The sequence below is a fragment of the Microcaecilia unicolor genome, chromosome 6 (assembly GCF_901765095.1).
Source record: "Microcaecilia unicolor chromosome 6, aMicUni1.1, whole genome shotgun sequence".
In the NCBI taxonomy this organism is placed as follows: Eukaryota; Metazoa; Chordata; class Amphibia; order Gymnophiona; family Siphonopidae; genus Microcaecilia; species Microcaecilia unicolor.
The window spans coordinates 333857700-333877086 of NC_044036.1; the positions used below are offsets into that span (position 1 = coordinate 333857700).

At 46.2% G+C, this 19387-nt stretch overlaps 1 protein-coding gene across 1 annotated transcript in view; it reads left to right on the forward strand.

Annotated features, from left to right (window-relative positions):
• MAP2K6 (mitogen-activated protein kinase kinase 6) overlaps positions 1 to 19387 on the forward strand; it is a 127860-nt gene that overhangs the window by 93909 nt on the left and 14564 nt on the right. Inside the window, exons 7-10 of the mRNA XM_030206533.1 lie at positions 2945 to 2996; positions 4484 to 4611; positions 6821 to 6898; positions 8736 to 8875. Of these exons, the coding sequence (XP_030062393.1) occupies positions 2945 to 2996; positions 4484 to 4611; positions 6821 to 6898; positions 8736 to 8875 (398 nt within the window). The remainder of the gene's footprint in view (positions 1 to 2944; positions 2997 to 4483; positions 4612 to 6820; positions 6899 to 8735; positions 8876 to 19387) is intronic.

The following is a 19387-nucleotide window of genomic DNA, read 5'->3' on the forward strand; positions in this document are numbered from 1 at the left end:
CCTGTTCCGGGGCAGAGGGAGCATGGAAATGAACGAAGCTGACCGGCGCGCGGCACCCCCCTAGCGGCGTGCACCCGGGGTGGACCACTCCCACCGCCCCCCCCCCCCCCCCCCTTGGTACGCCACTGCATCCCCCTGATAGTAATTTAAAACGCTGCTCTCCACGATACTGGCACCTGTGCATGCTCAGTTTTCAGCGCATGCCTACTGCAGACTGCCAAGGTGGAAAGAAGCATTTTCCCACCAGCTCAGATATTTTTCTGGTGGGGGTTGGGAAGAACACTTGGTGCCCACCCATTTCTTGCCTAGGCCCACCCAAAATCTGTTGTCTGGCTACGCCCCTGGTGCTTACTGCCAAAACACTCCGTTTCCTCCTCTCTGATTTAGTGATAGTGATCGAGACAGAATCTATAGTCTCAAATGGTTGTATGATGAGATGCATGAGTTTCTGAATAGTAGAAAGTTTATCACAATAAGAGTGTGTAGCTTTGCAGTACATAATCTGATGAGTGACTAAACCCTCATGATTGGCAGAGACATAACCCTCCTGATTTTCCTGCATCAGGTTTTTACCCAAAAAAGGATTAAGTTACTGGGATGGGGATGGGGATGGGACTTGATATACTGCCTTTCTGTGGTATATCAAGTCCCATATTATACATATTGTATATAGGTTCTTATTTTGTACCCGGGGCAGTGGAGGGTTAACTAACTTACTCAGGGGTCCTTTTACTAAGGTGCGCTGAAAAATGACCTGCGGTAGCGAAGACGCGTGTTTTGGGCGCACAGGATCATTTTTCAGCGCACCTGCAAGAAATGCCTTTTAAAAAAATTTGTGCCGAAAACGGATGTGCGGCAAAATGAAAATCGTCGCGCGTCCATTTTGGGTCTGAGACCTTACCGCCAGCCATTAACCTAGCGGTAAAGTCTAACGCGGTAGCCGGGCGGTAATAACTTATGCGCGTCAAATGCCACTTGGCACGCGTAGCTGATGCGCGCCAGAAAATAAACAAGATTTTCCAGACGCGCGTAGCGGACGCACGCCAAAAATGAAATTACCACACGGGCCACGCGGTAGTCGGGTGGTAACTCAGAATTGGCGTGTGTTGAGTGTGCGTAGGCGCTTACGCGGTTTAGTAAAAGAGTCACTCAAGGAGCAGCAGTGAGAATCAAACCCAGTTTCCCAGGATCAAAGCCCGCTGCACTAACCAGGGCCTGTGCTAGGGTTTCTGGCAACCCCCTGCTGCTTATTAGTCGGCGCCCCCTACCCATCCAGCATCTCCTCTCTCTCTCTTTTCTCCTCCCAACCAACACCCCCTACCCCTGTCTAGCACCTTCTCTCTCCCCTCCCAGGGGTAGCAGAATGCATTTTTGTTGGGGGGGGGGGGATCCAAGCTCTGCCCCCAGTTTCACCTTCAGCTCCCAAGTTCCTGCACCATTTCACATTTATACATTTGATAGGGCCAAACCCCTTCCTGAAAAATTACATTGGCTACTTTTAAAATGTGTACCCTGGTCCATAAAATTATGTACGGTGATACCCCAGGATATATGTCCGACCTCATAGACCTACCAACCAGAAACTCAATCAGATCATCACGCTCTTATTTAAGTGTCCGCCACCCTACTACTACTACTATTTAACATTTCTATAGCGCTAGAAGGCATACGCAGCGCTGTACACCATACATGAAAAGACAGTCCCTGCTCAAAGAGCTTACAATCTAGATAAGACAGGTAAACAGACAGAACAATTAAGGGGAAGGGAATACAGAGGTGGGGATAAAGGACAGGGCAAATGAGTAGAGGTTAGGAGTTAAAAGCAATGGCAAAGAGGTGGGGCCTAGTTGCAAAGGACTCAAATACAAATCAGTTCATGGATCCAGCTTCTCATATATAAGTGCACCACTCTGGAATGCACTCCCGAAAACCGTGAAAACTACGTACGACCACCTCAACTTCCGGAAATCATTAAAGACTTACCTGTTCGAAAAGGCATATCCTAAGGACCCAACTGAGTTACCTGAATCCAGCAACTCAAAGAAACCCAAACTTGTTATGAACTTATTTTAAATGAAATAGATATGTACAGACATATTAAAGAAACACAGAGAGGGAAGTTATATAGAGTTCATTAAGTTCATAACATCACTCTATATTTGTTTCTTCACCGTAGGTGGCTATCGCCCCACGGCGCTATGTAAGCCACATTGAGCCTGCAAATAGGTGGGAAAATGTGGGGTACAAATGTAACAAATAAATAAATTCGTTGTTATGTATCCTATACTTCATTGGCTCCCTATCAGAGAATGAATCAACTTCAAGATCTACACATTAATCCATAAGATTATCCATGGTGAATCTCCGAGCTATATGCTTAATCTGATTGACCTTCCCTCCAGAAACATGTCTGAAACTTCACGAACTTACCTCAACCTACATTACCCCAATTGCAAAGGACTCAGATACATAACCTATTATTGATCCAATTTCTCCTTCTTAGGCAGCCAACTCTGGAATGCCCTCCCCAGACCTATCCGATCAATCAGTGGCTATCTACCCTTCCGGAAATCACTAAAAACCCATCTGTTCAAGCAAGCCTATCCTAATGACCCAAACTAATTCCTATGAACCCTACTACCCACATGAACTTTATCATTTTTTAAGCTGACCAAAAGAACCATCTTATCAGCCTAAGCCAGGCTGCCCAGGATATCAGATCTACCACCTGCTGGAGATTGAGAAATACTGGCTGGCCAGGAAGTTGTACAGAGCTCTTAATGGATGACATCATAGCTCTATAGTTCTCAGTCTCCACCTGCAGGCAGGACAGCACAAACACAAGTGTTCGGACTGGTCTGGTGGGACGATAAGGAATGCTCATGGTCCATGGGGGTGTGATGTTTCTTTCGTACTGGTAACGTTGTGTCCTTCTCTCTTCCAGATTGTGAAAGCCTTAGAACATCTCCATAGCAACCTCCAGGTCATTCACAGAGGTGAGTGTGACTGTGACAGATGCCTGTCAGAGGGGAAACCCTGGTGCAACTAGGGTTTTTTTTGTTGTTTTTTAGCACTGCACTCCCAGGAAAGTTTTTAGTGAGGTTTCAGGGAGCTCGGAAAAATGGGACAACCTGACTGGCTGGAAGGGGAATATGTGATTTTTGTACATTTTAGTCCAATCTAGGACATTTGATTTTTTTCCTAATGGTCCTTTTGGACATCCATTTATTTGAATGGAATTAGGCATGGGATCGGACGCCACAAGCCAACGCTTGTACCCACCTGGGGAATTTTTCCCCTATTTCATTACCCCTTCCCCTCCTTTCCCCACTCCTCCTTAACCTTATACCCTCTCCATCCCCACCCCTCCCCAGCCACATACCAAGCCTGCTCTTTGCAGCTGTTTTGCTGGAACCCTGCAATTGTGGGGCCTGAATCCAGTCCCTTCTCCCTCTCTTCATACACCGGACACGGACTATAAACACTCTCTCCCCGAATAGCCAAAGAAACAAATGCCCTGAGCTTGTGACCTGGCTTGACCAGTGTTGGAAACAAGATACTGAGCTAGATGGACCATTGGTCTGACCCAGTATGGCTACACTTATGTTCTTATGAGCCAGAAATCAAATTATAGTAATATGTAGTTTCAGTTTGCACACTGAGTTCCCTTTGTTCAGGATTAATAATAGATTTTTAAGAAATTATTCATCTCTGGTCTACCTTATCATGAATGTGATATTTCTTCATAGACTAGGCATATCTGCTATTGATTTGATTGCTACTGGCGCCCTCTGCTGGATCGCAGTCAATTTAGTTATATTTAGTGTCAAATTTCCATCAAAGGCATAGTTAGTGCTGGTTACTTTTTGTCCCTAATGCAGGGGCGTAGCCAGACTCCAGCTGTAGGGGGGTCCAGAGCCGAGGTGAGGAGGCACATTTTAGCCCCCCCGCTGCCGCCGCCCCCCCCCCCCCGCCGCCATTGCCGACACCTCCCACAACTTTGACCCCCCCGCCAAAGACCCTCTCGACCCCCCGCCCTCCGTCGCCTACCTTTGCTGGCGGGGGACCCCAACCCCCGCCAGCTGAAGTCTTCTTCCTTCGTTTGGTTTCTCAGTCTGACGTCCTGCACGTACAACGTGCAGGACGTCAGACTCACAGAAACAGAATGAAGCCTTGCAGGGGGGTCCCCCGCCAGCAAAGGTAGCAGGTGGCGGGAGGGGGGGGTTGAGAGGGTCGCCGGCAGGGGGAGGTCCAGGGCCAAATCTACGGGGCCCAGGCCCTTGTGGCCCCATAGCAGCTTCGCCCCTGCCCTAATGTGTTTTGTTTTGTCAGTTTACTGCAGAGAATTACCCGTTTCTGATTCTTATGATTTTGGTCTGGGCTGAGGCCTGTGTGAACTCATGACGTTGCTGTCATTCTTGGTGCTGATGGTGTTTTTTTGTTTGTTTGTTTTTTTTTTCTCTCTCTGCTTTTCCTGTTGTAGATGTAAAGCCCTCTAATGTGTTAATAAACACACAGGGCCAAGTGAAAATGTGCGATTTTGGAATTAGTGGGTACCTGGTGGACTCAGTAGCTAAAACCATTGATGCAGGATGCAAACCCTACATGGCAGTAAGTCTTGCTTCGCTGTTTGCATTGTTTAAGTCTGTAGGATGGTGGGGGGGGGGGGGGGGGGGGGAAGGGGGGAGTATAATTTAATTGAAGGTCCTCTTATTCCTGGAAAGGGAAGCATCAGCTTTGTATCGTTTAGTGAAGGTGAAACGTGTAGAATTTTCCCACTGGTGTGTGTTTACAGTGAGGGGAAAAAAAACTTTAAAAATTTGCCCCGCTCTGTGTGGGGGAAAAATAGTGGCTCTGGGGGCCAGCTCAGAGCAGGGCTGGTGAGGTACATGGAGGGATTTCACTTTGAAACCCCAGTGCCTCCATTTGCACTTAGTCCAACAAAGGAAGAAAGATAAACCACTATTACTACTATTAAACATTTCTATAGCGCTACTAGACTTACGCAGCGCTGTACAAATGAACATGAATAGACAGTCCCTGCTCAACAGAGCTTACAATCTAAATTGGACAGACGAACAGACAGCTAGGGGTGGGGAAATTGCAGTGGTAGGGGTGATAAGTGAGGGTGTTGAGTCTCATGGTTAGGAGTCGAAAGCAGTAGCAAAGAGGTGGGCTTTAAGCCTAGACTTGAAGACAGCCAGAGACTGAGCCTGACGTACTGGCTCAGGGAGTCTATTCCAGGCATAGGGAGCAGCGAGATAGAAGGAACGGAGCCGGGAGTTAGCAGTGGGGGAGAAGGGGGAGGACAGGAGACATTTACCCAGCGAACGGAGTTCACGGGGAGGAGTGTAGGGAGAGATGAGAGCGGAAAGGTACTGAGGAACTGCGGTGATTTAACCAGAGCTGACATTGTGATGTCATAATGCCTCAGTCCACCAATGCCTAAGAGCCAACCTCATCAGTGATGTCACAATGGCTTGACTGTCCTATACTTGGCTCATACTACTACTATTAAACATTTCTATAGCGCTACTAGACTTACGCAGCGCTGTACAAATGAACATGAAAAGACAGTCCCTGCTCAACAGAGCTTACAATCTAAATTGGACAGACGAACAGACAGCGAGGAGTGGGGAAATTGCAGTGGTAGGGGTGATAAACCCCTCAAGAAGTACCAGGATAGTCAGGGGACAATACCAAAAACACCTGAAAAGCCCAAATGTGTGCTATAAAATATTTATTAAGTCCACATCTACATCAGCCTTCTAGGTCCTTGAGGTCTGCGTCCTCTAATTGCTCGATGTTCCCTCTTTCAAGATGTTTTTTTCTAGATAAATACAGGAATTCGATCTTCCATATTGCTGGACCTAAACTGTAGTACTCCTGGCTTGACCGGCTCCGAGCCTTACGCAATTTAGGCAGATTCAAAAAAGCTGTAAAAACTGTTCTTTTCCAGCAAGCCTTTTGAGATCCCCTTTAAAGAGTAAACCTCGAACCTTTTGTACAGTGATACGACGGTCTTGATTACAATGTATGTCTGAAAAATGTCTTTAGCACTGTGAATGTATATTGCTCCCCACTCAGGATTGTAGATGTGCGGGTTATAAATTTTTAAGGGGTCCTTTACGGGCTGCGGTAGTGTAGGTGCGGGTTTTGGGCTCGTGCAGGTCCATTTTTCAGTGTGTGCCTGTAAAAAAGGCCTTTTTTAAAATTTTTGCCGAAAATGGGACGTGCGGGAAAATCAAAATTGGCGCGCGTCCATTTTGGTTCTGAGCCCTTACCGCCAGCCATTGACCTAGAGGTAAAGTCTCATGTGGTAACCGTTCGGTAATGACCTACGCATGCCAAATGCCACTTGGCAGAAGTCCGATACGCGTGTCCAAAAATAAAAATGATTTTTTGGATGCGCGTATTGGACATGTGCCAAAATTGAAATTACCGCAAGAGCCACGCAGTAGCCAGGCGGTAACTTCATTTTGGCGTGCGTTGGGTGCGCGTGGACGCTTTTTCGGCTTAGTAAAAGGGCCCCTAAATAAATAAATAAAAATACCCTGAAATAATTGGGCTCTAAATCCGGCCCCTAGATGTCATCGTTGCATAATGAGTGGAGCAACCTCAACCCTCAGCCAACCTGGGGAGTAGAAGCCTTATCAGTTTTAGGCAGGCTGAAAAATAGTTTCTAACCTTAATCCATAAAGAAAGAGGCTTCCATTATTGGAGAAATTTAGTCCTAATATATTGGCAGGAATAGGTCTTATGGGAAATCATTTTTTGTTTTGCAGAGGGAATTAAAAATAAAATGTCTATTTCTTTGCAGCCTGAAAGGATAAACCCCGAATTGAACCAGAAGGGATACAGCGTTAAATCCGATATCTGGAGTTTGGGGATCACAATGGTAATGCACTGTCAGTTAGATATATTCCACTTTATTTTAAGCTCCCTCTTTATAAGATCCCTCGTTGTGGTCTGGCCTGACCTCTGTAGCACAGGAATTGAGGGGGGTTTTCTGACAGGAAAATGAAACGCTTGTCTCTGGTTTGACCTGTTGCTATGTATAAGGGCAAGTGTGCGATGCTTTAGAAAAGTAAACAATGCAGGAAGGAAACACTTTAAATGAGCATTTTATACCTAAGAAAAGAATGAAACTGGGACGTGTTTTGGCTTCACGTGTCAGTTCCAGCTAGGGCCAGTAGATGTCAGTATAGACAAGAGAGAGTAATTAACCAGTTAAGCACTGCGCAGCCCTGGCCAGTCAGTGATAAAGGACTGTTGGATAAATGGACATGTCGAGGGTCGTGTGGGCTACTGCTCCTCTGTGTGACAGAGCTGAGCTCCGGGTTTGTGGCTACTGAATGGGGACAGTCCTAAATTTCTCTTTTATAAAGGTCAAATTAGAGAAATTAGAATTTCTAAAGCTGAGAGCCACAAATTTTCAGCAGTTTACCAAAGGAGGGTAGTGTAAAAAAAACCAGTGTGCTAGAAAAAAGTTAGCAGACGAGGATTTTTTGTTAAAGAAATAAATTTGTGTGTTTTTATAAATCAGCCAGCAAAGAAGCAGTTAAAACAATAAAGGGCCCTTTTACTAAGCGCGTCCAACGTGCGTAAGTTTGGAACTACCGCCTGGCTACCACGTGCCCCAGGCGGTAATTCCATTTTTTACGTGTGGCCGAAAATATTTTTTATTTTCTACCACGTGGCGCTAACAGGGTGGTAATCGGCAGTGTACGCGCGCTTACGATTACCTCCCGGTTAATGCGTGAGACCTTACCGCTAAGTCAATGGGTGGCGGTAAGGCCGCAGATACAAAATGGAAGCGTGCCAATTCTTATTTTGCCGCACGTCCATTTCTCACCCCCCCCCCCCAAAAGGCCCTTTTTTGCAGGCGCGCTGAACAATGGACCTGCATGCGTCCAGTACACGCGCCTACAACGGCACAGACCAATTTTCAGCACGCCTTAGTAAAAGGACTCTATAATATGCCAAAGCAGTACAGGCAGCAGCAGGGGCGAAGCCAGACCTCGGCAGGAGGGGGGTCCAGAGCTCGAGGTGGGGGGGGCACAGTTTAGCCTGCCTCCCCCAGCCACCGACCACTGCCATCGCTGCCCCTCCCCCGTTGCCACCGCCACCATGTACCTTTGCTGGCGGGGGTCCCCAACCCACATCAGCCGATGTCTTCTTCAGCGCCGGTCGACTCCGGCACCTTCGCCGATGATCTGTTTCTAACTCCTGACGTCCTGCGTGCACGTCCTGTATGTAGCCCCGTGCGGGACGTGCACGCAGGACGTCAGGAGTCAGAAACAGATCATCAGCAAAGACGCCGGAGTCGACCGGCGCTGAAGAAGACTTCGGATGGCCTAGTCTGGTCTTTATCTACCAACTGTTCCTATGTTGCGTTAGTCTTGCATGGTCCTGGAGTGTTGAGAGCATACATGAAGTGGTATAAAAGGGACCAGACTGACCTGGAAGGTAGAGGGCAGTGGTCATCTTATCTCTCTCACAGGGGGAAATCTTCATATTTTCGTTTTGGGTGCTATCAGGGGCAGCTTGTCTGTAATGTGGATGTGTTTCTAGAACTGTCCTTTGAAGTTACAGAGTGCGCTCAGTCTGTATTATAGGCTCAAGCCCAGTTCTATTTCCCTCGCCGAGCCAGGGTTTTGGGGAGCCTTGGGAAGGGGGAGAGAGTGGGGGAATCTGAAATGGCCAGTGCATAAAGTATTCCTTATTCCCTGCAGATTGAGCTGGCCATTCTGCGGTTTCCCTACGACTCTTGGGGAACTCCTTTCCAGCAGCTCAAGCAGGTAGTGGAAGAGCCGTCACCGCAGTTACCTGCAGACAGATTTTCGGCAGAGTTTGTCGACTTTACCTCACAGTGGTAAGTTGCTTGGGAGAACTGTGCCCTTTACTTGCGCCCTGGATGTGCAGAGGAAGGTGGTGGGCATAAAATATTGAACTGTATAAAGAAACTCCCATTGCAGGCTTTATCATTCCCTTTCCCGTTTGATGGGGCTAGAGATCCGTATATGACAAGAGGATGGAATAAAAATATAGACTGTTCTAAACAAAGTACATAAGTATTGCGACACTGGGACAGACCAAAGGTTCATCAAGCCCGGCATCCTGTTTCCCACAGTGGCCAATCCAGGTCGCAAATACCTGGCAGGATCCCAAAAAAGTTCAATACATTTTATGCTGCTTATCCCAGAAATAAGCAGTGGATTTTCCCCAAGTCATTTTAATAATGGTCTTTGGACTTTTCCTTTAGAAAGTCGTCCAAACCTTTTCTTAAACCCCGCTAAGCTAACCGCCTTTACCACATTCTCTGGCAACGAATTCCAGCGTTTAATTACACGTTGAGTGAAGAAATATTTTTTCTCCAATTTGTTTTAAATTTACTACTTAATAGATTCATTGCATGATTACTGCACATTAAACACTAGAGACATCCATAGAAATATATGGGCATCTCTAACATTTAGCACATGCTGATTTTTGGCGCACGCTAAAAACACTAGCGGGCCTTTGTAAAAGGACCCCTATATATATGAAATATTTATATGCAGCAACCTGGTTTCTAGATCTCAATATCTAATGTAAACACATCTCATGCATATTTCTTATGGATAGCCTGAAACCCAGAGACGTTAGGATGCATGCGAAGACTGGAGTCAGAAGCACTATCCTAACTGAATCAGGTCATACCAGTGGTACATTCAGCCCTTCATCTGGTCCTGACAGTGGCCAGTCTGGGTCACCTGGAAATGCCCAGCAGAACCTAATAGGAAAACCCATTCCACACTCCTCATTCTGCGATATAAAAGACAGAGACTCTCAAGTCTAAAACTGAATTTTAACTGCCACAGTCAACCCCGATATGAAACAACCTTCCGTATCCACTGCCTGAACTGTAGCTACAGCTACCCCGGAGCAGGCTCATGAGTCTTCTTGTACTTCGTGACCACCACAGTGACCTCCAAGACAACTTCCTGTGAGACACAGGAAGTGTGTACATTCAGGTATTAGGTCTGTCTGGCATGCAGTAACCCTCCTTCCGGGATTCAGTGAGTTATGGTCACAGCTCCCAGCACAGGAAAAGGATCCTCAGCTGCCGATGTGAGCCAAGGCCCCCCCCCAGCAACAATCCTGAGACCGTGTTCTACGGAAGTTTTTTCCGTATTTGCCTTCCACTCACAGCTCCAGATGTTTTCTGCACACTGAGGTTAGCAAAGGCATCCTGTTTTATTAAATAATGATGATTTTATACAGCAGAGAATATCAACAGCACTTGAGAGACGTGACAGTGCTATGATTACTACTATTATGCAATGAAGATTCTTTAAAAACTTTAAATGAAAGGAAACTGAGACAAGATGCAAAACAGTTGAAACACCCAACTACAGCAGAGTTAAGAATTCATTTAAGAAGTCGTGGCTAACGGTCTCTCTGACTCCCTATTCCCTCCGCTACGAAGTTCACGCAACCCCCCTGTTTTTTTTCGGTACTCACAGCTGGTAGACTGCCAGTAATAGGTGGCGCGACGGTTTTGATTCTCCCGTCGGCTTTATGGCGTCTCCGGGTGCTTACAAAAGTAAGCTTCGCTGTAAGGGCGGGGAAGATAAGATGGCGCCGCCCACAAGCCCTGGTGCGTCGGTTTCTTCCGCGTGGATCGCGGAATTAACGGCAGAAATGTCTTCTGTGATGGAGGAGCTGCTGGAACGGCGGCTCTCTCCGATACAGGACAAGCTGGAGCAAATGCAAGCTCAGCTTCTTGATCTCTCCCGTGACTGCACCGGGTTTCAGTCGCGGGTGAGTGAAGTGGAGGATAGAATGACCGTGGTAGAGTCTTCACAAGCTCAGGATCAGAAGAAGCTGCAGGCTTTGGAGGGAAAACTTGAGGACCTGGAAAACAGGTCCAGAAGAAACAACATTCGTGTGGTGGGCTTGCCGGAAAGTGTGCCGGAGCGGGGTTTGGAGGCCTTTTTGACCCGTTGGCTTACAAGTGAACTACGTCTCCCAGAATCCTCAGGGCCACTGCAGTTAGAACGGGCCCACCGTTTGGGTTTAAAATTGAATGGAGTATCTAAGCCAAGGGTGATCATAGCTCGTTTTCTTAACTACACTCAAAAGCAGGAGATACTGCAGCTGCTCAGATCCCGGAAACCACTGGAATATGAAGGCATTCCTGTACGGTGTTTTCAGGACTATTCAGCAGGAGTGGCAGCAAAGCGGCGTCAGTTTTCAGAAGTTTGTTCAGCATTGTTTCGCAGGAACATTAAGTTCGTACTGCTATATCCTGCCAAACTGCGAGTATCATATAATGGTGTCACTAGAGTGTATGAGACGGCAGGAGCAGCTAAGGAATTTCTGCGGCAGCTGGAAGCAACAGCCTCGGGTGCCTGCTGAGTTACTCTTAGTCAATGCTGTATACTGTATCTGGTGTGTGGGAGGGTGAAGTGCTTGTGGCTTGGGCTGATCTGCATCTGTCTGATTCCTTTTTGTATTGGCACTGTTGGGCATGCAGGTGGGTGGAGAAAGATTGTTCAGTTGGGTTGCTGTGTTTCTGTTTCAGCAGTTTAATGCACTGACATAAAAAAGGGTTTTTTTTTTTTTTTTTTTTTTTTTTTTTTTTTTCGGGGGGTGTTGGTGCTGCGCATTGCCTCTAGTGTGGGGCATTGTTCAGTACTTACAAACTCCTGGGGATGTATGTTTTCTTGTTTATTATATGGAGGGAGGTGGGAGGGACGTAGGAAGTGATGGTCCCATTTGGTGGGCCTTGGCATTGGGGGAAAGGGGGTGTGGGGTGGGGGGGGTGTGGGTTGGGGGGAGGAGGGATGAGGGAAGTAGGGGAGGGAGGGTGTATAGCAGGACATGGGAGTTTAGCTCTTGGGTGGATGTATTTCAGGGCTGGCCGCACTAGGTACCACTTTTCTGATCTTGTGTGGGCGGGAGCTTGTGGGTGGGCTTGGAGTTGGGTGGAAAGGCTGGAAGGGGCAGAGGCTGGGCTGTTCCCTTTGGCTGCCAATATATTTTTTCTTTTCGTGGAAATTATCGTATTTCTTCATTTTTGTTATAGTACGCATTATTTCATGGAACGTCGGTGGAGTAAATTCGCCGATTAAACGATCCAAGATTTTGCAGCATCTGCAGAGGCAAAGGTCTGATATTGCACTTCTTCAGGAGACTCACCTGAATCAGGTTGAGCATGCCAAACTCAGTACTTGGTGGGTTGAGAATTGCGTAGCGGCACATGCACAGGGGAAAAAGGGTGGAGTGGCGGTACTGTTCAGAAAAGGTATAGCATCATCAATTACCCCGCTCTTGGTTGATGCTGCAGGGCGTTATGTCATTTTGGAGGCGTTGGTTGGGAGGCAAAAGCTGTTAATCTGTAATGTGTATGCCCCTAACAAATACGATCGAGGGTTTTTTCATACCCTGATAACTTTTCTGCTGAAGCAGCCGCACACTGCCATAGTGGTGGGGGGCGATTTTAATGCGGTTTGTGATCCCTCCTTGGATAGGTCAGCTGCAGGGGCTTCGTCCCCCTATTATAATAACAGGGGACTTTTGCAGCTGTGCCAGCTGATGGATCTCATCGATGTTTGGCGGGTTTTACATCCGGGAGAGAGAGATTATACTCACCTTTCGCGTGCCCACTCAACCCAATCGCGTATAGATTACGTTTTGGTGTCTCGTCAACTCTTTGGTGGGGTGAGGGGGGCAACCATTGGACCGTATGCAGTGTCGGATCATGCGTGGGTCGAGGTGGAGTGGGTTCCGGGGGGCGTGGTTCAACAAAGATCTAAATGGCAATTTCCTTTACAGTTCAGTCATGATCCAATATTACAGGGACGTCTACAAGGTAGTTGGAAAACATATACTGAATGTAATCAGGAGCATCGTGATGATCCGGTTTTGTTTTGGGAGGCGGCAAAAGCGGTGCTTAGAGGTGAAATTATCAGCCATGCGCATTTTGTACGGTTGGCGCGAGATAGAGAGATATTAAGATTGAGTAAGTTACTTTGTCAAGCGCGCAAACGGTTTGGGGAGACTCACGTGGAGAGCCATAAACAGCGTGTGTTAGAGCTCCAATCGGCGCTAAATGAGCTATTGCAGAGGAGGGCACAGAAATCTCAGGTTTATTATCATTATTCGCTTTATAAGTACGGGAATAAGATGGGTAAGTTGATGGCGCGTTTAATTAAGCCACGGGGAGGGAATAGAACTATTCTGGCCCTTAGGAGGGAGGGGGGAGGTTTCCATACATCTGATAAGGCTATTTGTGACTCCTTCCGAGCTTTTTACAAGACTTTGTATGCCTCTCCGAATGATGAGGGACTGCCCAATCAGTTATATTTAGACAATCTTAAGCTGCCGAAACTTACAAAAGAAGAGTTGGGTAGCCTTAATCGGTTAATTACTGAAGATGAGGTTAGCTTGGTCATATCTCGCAGCCCGTTGTTGAAGGCACCGGGTCCCGATGGACTTCGTGCAGAATTCTACAAATTGTTGGGGGAAGGAATTGTGCCTGCCTTGACTAGGTTTTTGAATCATATAGTAGGGAATCAGGAGATGCCTTCATATTTGAACAATGCACAGATCATATTGTTGCTTAAGCCTGGGAGAGACCCTTTAGAACCGATGTCGTATCGCCCTATCTCTTTACTAAATTATGATACAAAGTTATTGGCGAAAATTTTAGCAAATAGATTGGGTTGCTTGCTGCCTCGTCTGTTACATGATAGTCAGGTGGGGTTTGTAAGAGGAAGAGCCGTGAGCAAAAATTTACGAGCGATCTTGGCCTCTTTAGAATATAGCTCGCAAGGACACTTGGCGTCATTGCTGATTAGTTTTGACGCGGAGAAAGCTTTTGATAAGGTTCACTGGGAGTTCATTTTTGATACGTTAGAATGTTATGGTTTCTCTGGGTGGTTTGTTGATGCGGTTCGTGTACTTTATGCTAATCCTAGTGCAACATTATTGGTGAATGGGCTTGAATCAGAAAGTTTTCCCATCCGGCGGGGCACTAGGCAGGGGTGCCCTTTATCACCGCTTCTTTTTGTTTTGACATTGGATCCCCTTATAAGAGATATTATGGAGAATCCCTTGGTTAAAGGTGTACATGTGGGGTCTCAAATGTTCAAGGTTGCTGCTTTTGCAGATGATCTTTTGGTACATATCACGAACCCAAGAGAATCGTTGGAGGCATTGTTGGAGACGTTTCGAGAATATGGGGATTATGCTGGCTTTAGATTAAATTTGGATAAGTCTGAAGTCTTGGCCTCCCCAGAAGTGAACCAGCAGGATTGGGGACCTGAGTTCCCACTGCGGTGGGCTGATGAATCTTTCAAATATTTGGGGGTTCGGCTTGCCATGGATACCTCTGTACTCTATCAAATAAATTTAAAGGTTCTGTTTGATGACACTAAGGTTAAGTTAGATGCTTGGATGCATCTCCCTTTGTCATTAATGGGGCGTATAAATTTAATAAAGATGACGTTGTTTCCCCGGTGGCTGTATGTTCTGCAAACTTTGCCAGTCCGTTTGTTGCAGAAAGATCTGAAACGGATAACGCGACTTTTTAGTCGTTTTTGTTGGGCGGGGAAAAAGCCAAAATTCAGTCAGGAATTGTTAGTTGGGAGTTGGAAGCAGGGTGGCATAGGATTCCCAGATTTGTTCTTATATAATCAGGCATGTTTATTGCGTCATCTGGGGGACTGGATTGAATCGACCCTTTTTTACACACCCACAAATTTAGAAAAGGCCTTTTTTGTTCCATATGATGTGATGGCGCTTCTTCATCTGCCTCGGAGTAGGGTACCTCCTAGATTTAAAAACAGCATCTTGTTACAGCCGCTTCGTGAGGTATGGCAGTGGTGGGTGCGAAGTCTGGGGGGACATCCGTATATCACGGACTTATTGCCGATAGTAGGAAATATAGCGTTTCAGGCAGGGATGGACAATCCGAATTTTGGTGCCTGGGGACAGCAGGGAGTTGCGCGTTTAGAACATTTGTTGCAGAATAATGGGGAGTTGTTGCCATTTGAGGCTATACAAGACAAGGTGGGAGTAGCCTGGGGTAATAGGTTTGCTTATGCGCAGGTCACGCACTATATGAAGTCCTTGGATCAGGCTTCTTTGAGGGGTCAACTGGGGGACCGGGTTCGAGGTTTTTTTGAAGGGATGAAAACTGCTAGACATTCGGTCTCTGATTTGTTTGGGGCACTGGTTAAGTGTAGGCCTCGGAGAACATATGAGGGTCTTAAGCATAAGTGGGAACAGGATCTGGGGTCCTCATTGACTTCATGGAATGTGGAGGCTACTTTAAAAGGCATTCGCCTATTAGTAACGGATGAACGGTTGAGAGAATGCGGGTATAGAATAGTTCTTCGGGGTTATATGTCTAAAGCGCAATTGGCTCATGTGTCAGATACGGTTGATGCTGCTTGTTCTAAGTGTGGGGGGGGTCATAGTTCCTTTTACCACGCGTTATGGCAGTGTCCATGGGTGCGAGCGTTTTGGCAGCGAGTTCGGGGGTTTTTGATTAAACTTGGGAATAAAATTGAGGGCACGGAGAGACAGTTTTTGCTAGACCACCCACGGGCTTTTGCCTCTTTGAGTACTCCTGCAACTCTGCTATGCAGAAAGCTGAGTTTGGTAGCTCGTAAGTGTATATTGCAATATTGGACCTCCTCGGAAACGCCCGCCTATTGGCATTGGCGTAATCAGGTGCATCTTTTAGCATCTTGGGAGGCTAGAGATTCCAAGTTGTCACCTAAACGTAGAAAACAATTTCTTCAGATATGGATGCCTTATATTCAGATTCTAAGTCCCAGGGGTCGGAGTTTACTTATTAATGCATATTGATTCTCTTTGTTTTGTAACAGAGAGTATAAAGTTCAATACATAATCTGTTATCTGCTAAATAGTTCTGGATTATTGGTACTGCTGTACTTCCTTGAATTTATATGAAGTTTTTGGAATTTGAGTGGTACAGGGGTGGGATGGAGGGGATGGGAAGGGGAGGGGAGAGATGGGGGGGTTTGGGTAGTTTATAAGCTGTATAGTTCATGAATAGTATTTTATTGTTTGTAAATTGGCATCATTGTATATGCTTACTTTGAGTTATCAATAAAATTTACTTAAAAAAAAAAAAAAAAAAAAAAAAAAAAAAGAATTCATTTAAGTACCTTCTTCAAACAACGTGTAATTAAACTCTGGCATTTGTTGCCAGAGAGTGTAGTAAAAGCAGTTAGCTTAGCGGGGTTTAAAAAAAGGGTTGGATAACGTCCAAAAAGAAAAGTCCATAAGTTATTATTAAAATGGCCTTGGGGAAAATCCACTGCTTTATTTCTAGGATAAGCAGCATAAAATGTATTGTACTGTTTTGGGATCTTGCCAGGTACTTGTAACCTGGATTGGCCACTGTTGGAAACAGGATGCTGGGCTTGATGGACCTTCGATCTGTTCCAGTATGTTCTTATGTTCTTACGTAATTTTGTTAACAGCATAACAATAGTAAAATGTATAAGTATAAACATAAATACAATATATAGTGCAAACTGAAACCTAATAATAGGAGTACCATGAAATAGGATAAAAAAATACACATTTAACAGCACTGAAATTCAAATAACAGAGATATAATACGATGTAAGCATAATAGTGATGGAATATCTAATAAGCACACAATTAGAACATTCCAGTAACAATGCTTTTCTACAATACAGCTTACCATATAGCTGAGGGGCCAAGTGCAGATATATACATGGGAACAAGATGCATGATACAGAGTCAGTTGGGAATAAATAATTGGGTGGCTAAACTGAAGGCAAGTTCTTTGTACAGTTAATCAAGAGATAAGGAACTGATCTAAGTTACATTGTCAGCCTAATTTTCGAAAGTGTTGGGCGCCCATATTTCGACCCAAATCGGGAGATGGGCGCCCATCTCGCAAAGACGCCCAAATCGGTATAATCCAAAGCCGATTTTGGGCGTCTTCAACTGCAGTCTGTCGCGGAAACGGGCAAAGTTGATGGGGGCGTGTCGGAGGTGTGATGAAGGCGGGACTGGGGCGTGTTTATTGGCTGAGGAGAGATGGGCGCCTTTGGGCGATAATCGAAAAAAAGAAAGGCGTTTTTAGCGCGAATTTGGGTCTTTTTTTTTTTTTTTTACCTTTTTTTTTTCACAAACAAGTCCCAAAAAAGTGCCCTAAATGACCAGATGACCACCGGAGGGAATTGGGGATGACCACCCTTGACTCCCCCAGTGGTCACTAACCCCCTCTGACCAAAAAAAAAAATCAACTTTAAAAACTTTTTTTGCCAGCCTGTATGCCAGCCTCAAATGTCATGCCCAGCTCCATCACAGTACTATGCAGGTCCCTGGAGCAGTTGTTTGTGGGTGCAGTGGACTTCAGGCAGGTAGACCCAGGCCCATCCCCCCCCTACCTGTTACACTTGTGGTGGTAAATGGGAGCCCTCCAAACTGCCCCCAAAACCCACTGTACCCACATGTAGGTGCCCCCCTTCAGCCATAAGTGCTATGGTAATGGTGTAGATTTGTGGGCAGTGGGTTTTGGGGAGGATTTGAGGGGCTCAGCACCCAAGGGATGGGAGCTATGGACTTCGGAGGTATTTACATTTTTTTTAAAATTGTTACAAGTGCCCCCTAGGGTGTCCGGTTGGCATGTGAGGGTGGCATGTGAGGGGGACCAGTGCACTACGAATCCTGGCCCCTCCCACGACCCAATGCCTTGGATTTGTTCATTTTTGAGCTGGGCGCCTTCAGTTTCCATTATCGCTGAAAAATGAAACCGCCCAGCTCAAATCCGCAGGGACTGTCTTTCGTCTATGTTTGTGCAGCGCTGCGTATGCCTTGTAGCGCTATAGAAATGCTAAATAGTAGTAGTAGTAGTAGTAGTAGTAGCATTTGCCCGGCACAAACCATATTATCGAAAAAAAAGATGGGCGCCCATTTTTTTCGAAAATACAGTCTGTCCCGCCCCTTCACGGACCCGTTCGCGGACATAGACACCCATGGAGATGGGCGTTCGCGTTCGATTATGCCCCTCTGTGTGTAGCAAGCTGTTCTTGGTTGCTGTCAGCCATCTGGATTTGATACCAGGGTTGGGAATGGAACCCTCGGACTACCGGAGCAGAAAGCCACAGCATTTTTCCCCCCTAAGAGTGATTTGCTACTAGTTTCTCCTGATTGAGGGTCTTCTCTGTTTCACCAGTAAGGGTTTTTTTTTTAATGTGGGGGGAGGGGAAGTCCCTTCCAGCACATTCTTATCCTTTCTGTGTGCAGTATGAACTAGACCTGCCTTTTGTACAAGTCTGTCTTTTGATTTAGCAGCCTTTCCATGACCGGGGTTTGTGTCTAGATCATGGTTTTGGCCTCTGTTTACCCTGACCTGCTGTATGCTAGCCGCCCCCCACCCCCACCCCCTCAGTTTTAGCCACCAAGCACACATTTTCATGGATTTGTAGCTTTGGCTCATTAGATAACTAGCGAGCCTGTCTCTAGCTGTTCGGCAGGCGTAGCACTTACCTCGGCAATTAAAAAAGCAGCATGATGCATTTTAAGGAATTTTCTACTAAAATTCCAGGTGTTTAACGCCTGAGGGAGTCTCTCTGGTGTTAGAAGATGTGACTTGCATTTGATTTAGAAAAGGTTAACCCTGTCTGGTTCTGACTGAACGCTTGAGATCTGAGCAGAAGGTTCACACAGCAAGATTGAATCAGGAGGGGGGGTCTGAGTTGGTATCCTCACCTCTCTTCTTCCCCTGACGGTTTATCCCATGGCAGGATGTGTTCAGTATAGCAAACAGTGAGACAGTTTCTTTATCTTTTGAGGTGCCTGTTTCCCACTTAGCTATTTGAAGACAACAAAATTTGTCTGAATATCTTCCTATAAGTTACTGGACAGGAAACATGTCCAAACTACTTCCTGTCTTAAATAAATAAATCAATAAATAAAGAATATTTATTTTTATTTGAAAGAAAACCAGGTGCCTTCCCCCTCCTCCCTTTCCACTGCCCGGCACAGATTTCAGCCGCCTGCCATGCTGTACTACAACATAGTCATGTGAGGTCAGAAAGCAGGCAACCAAACAGCAGAAATGACCAAGGACCAGTGTGTAGCCAGAAAGGGCTCTTAAAAATCTTTTTTTGGCAGCAGTTTGCATGAAAACACCTGGAAAAGTAAGGTATACACAAAAAGTAGCACATTTGAGTTTATCTTGTTGGGCAGACTGGATGGACTGTGCAGGTCTTTTTCTGCCGTCATCTACTATGTTACTATCCAGCTTATTTTCGAAGGAGAAGGGCGCCCATCTTCCGACACAAATCGGGAGATGGGCATCCTTCTCCTAAGGGCGGCCAAATCG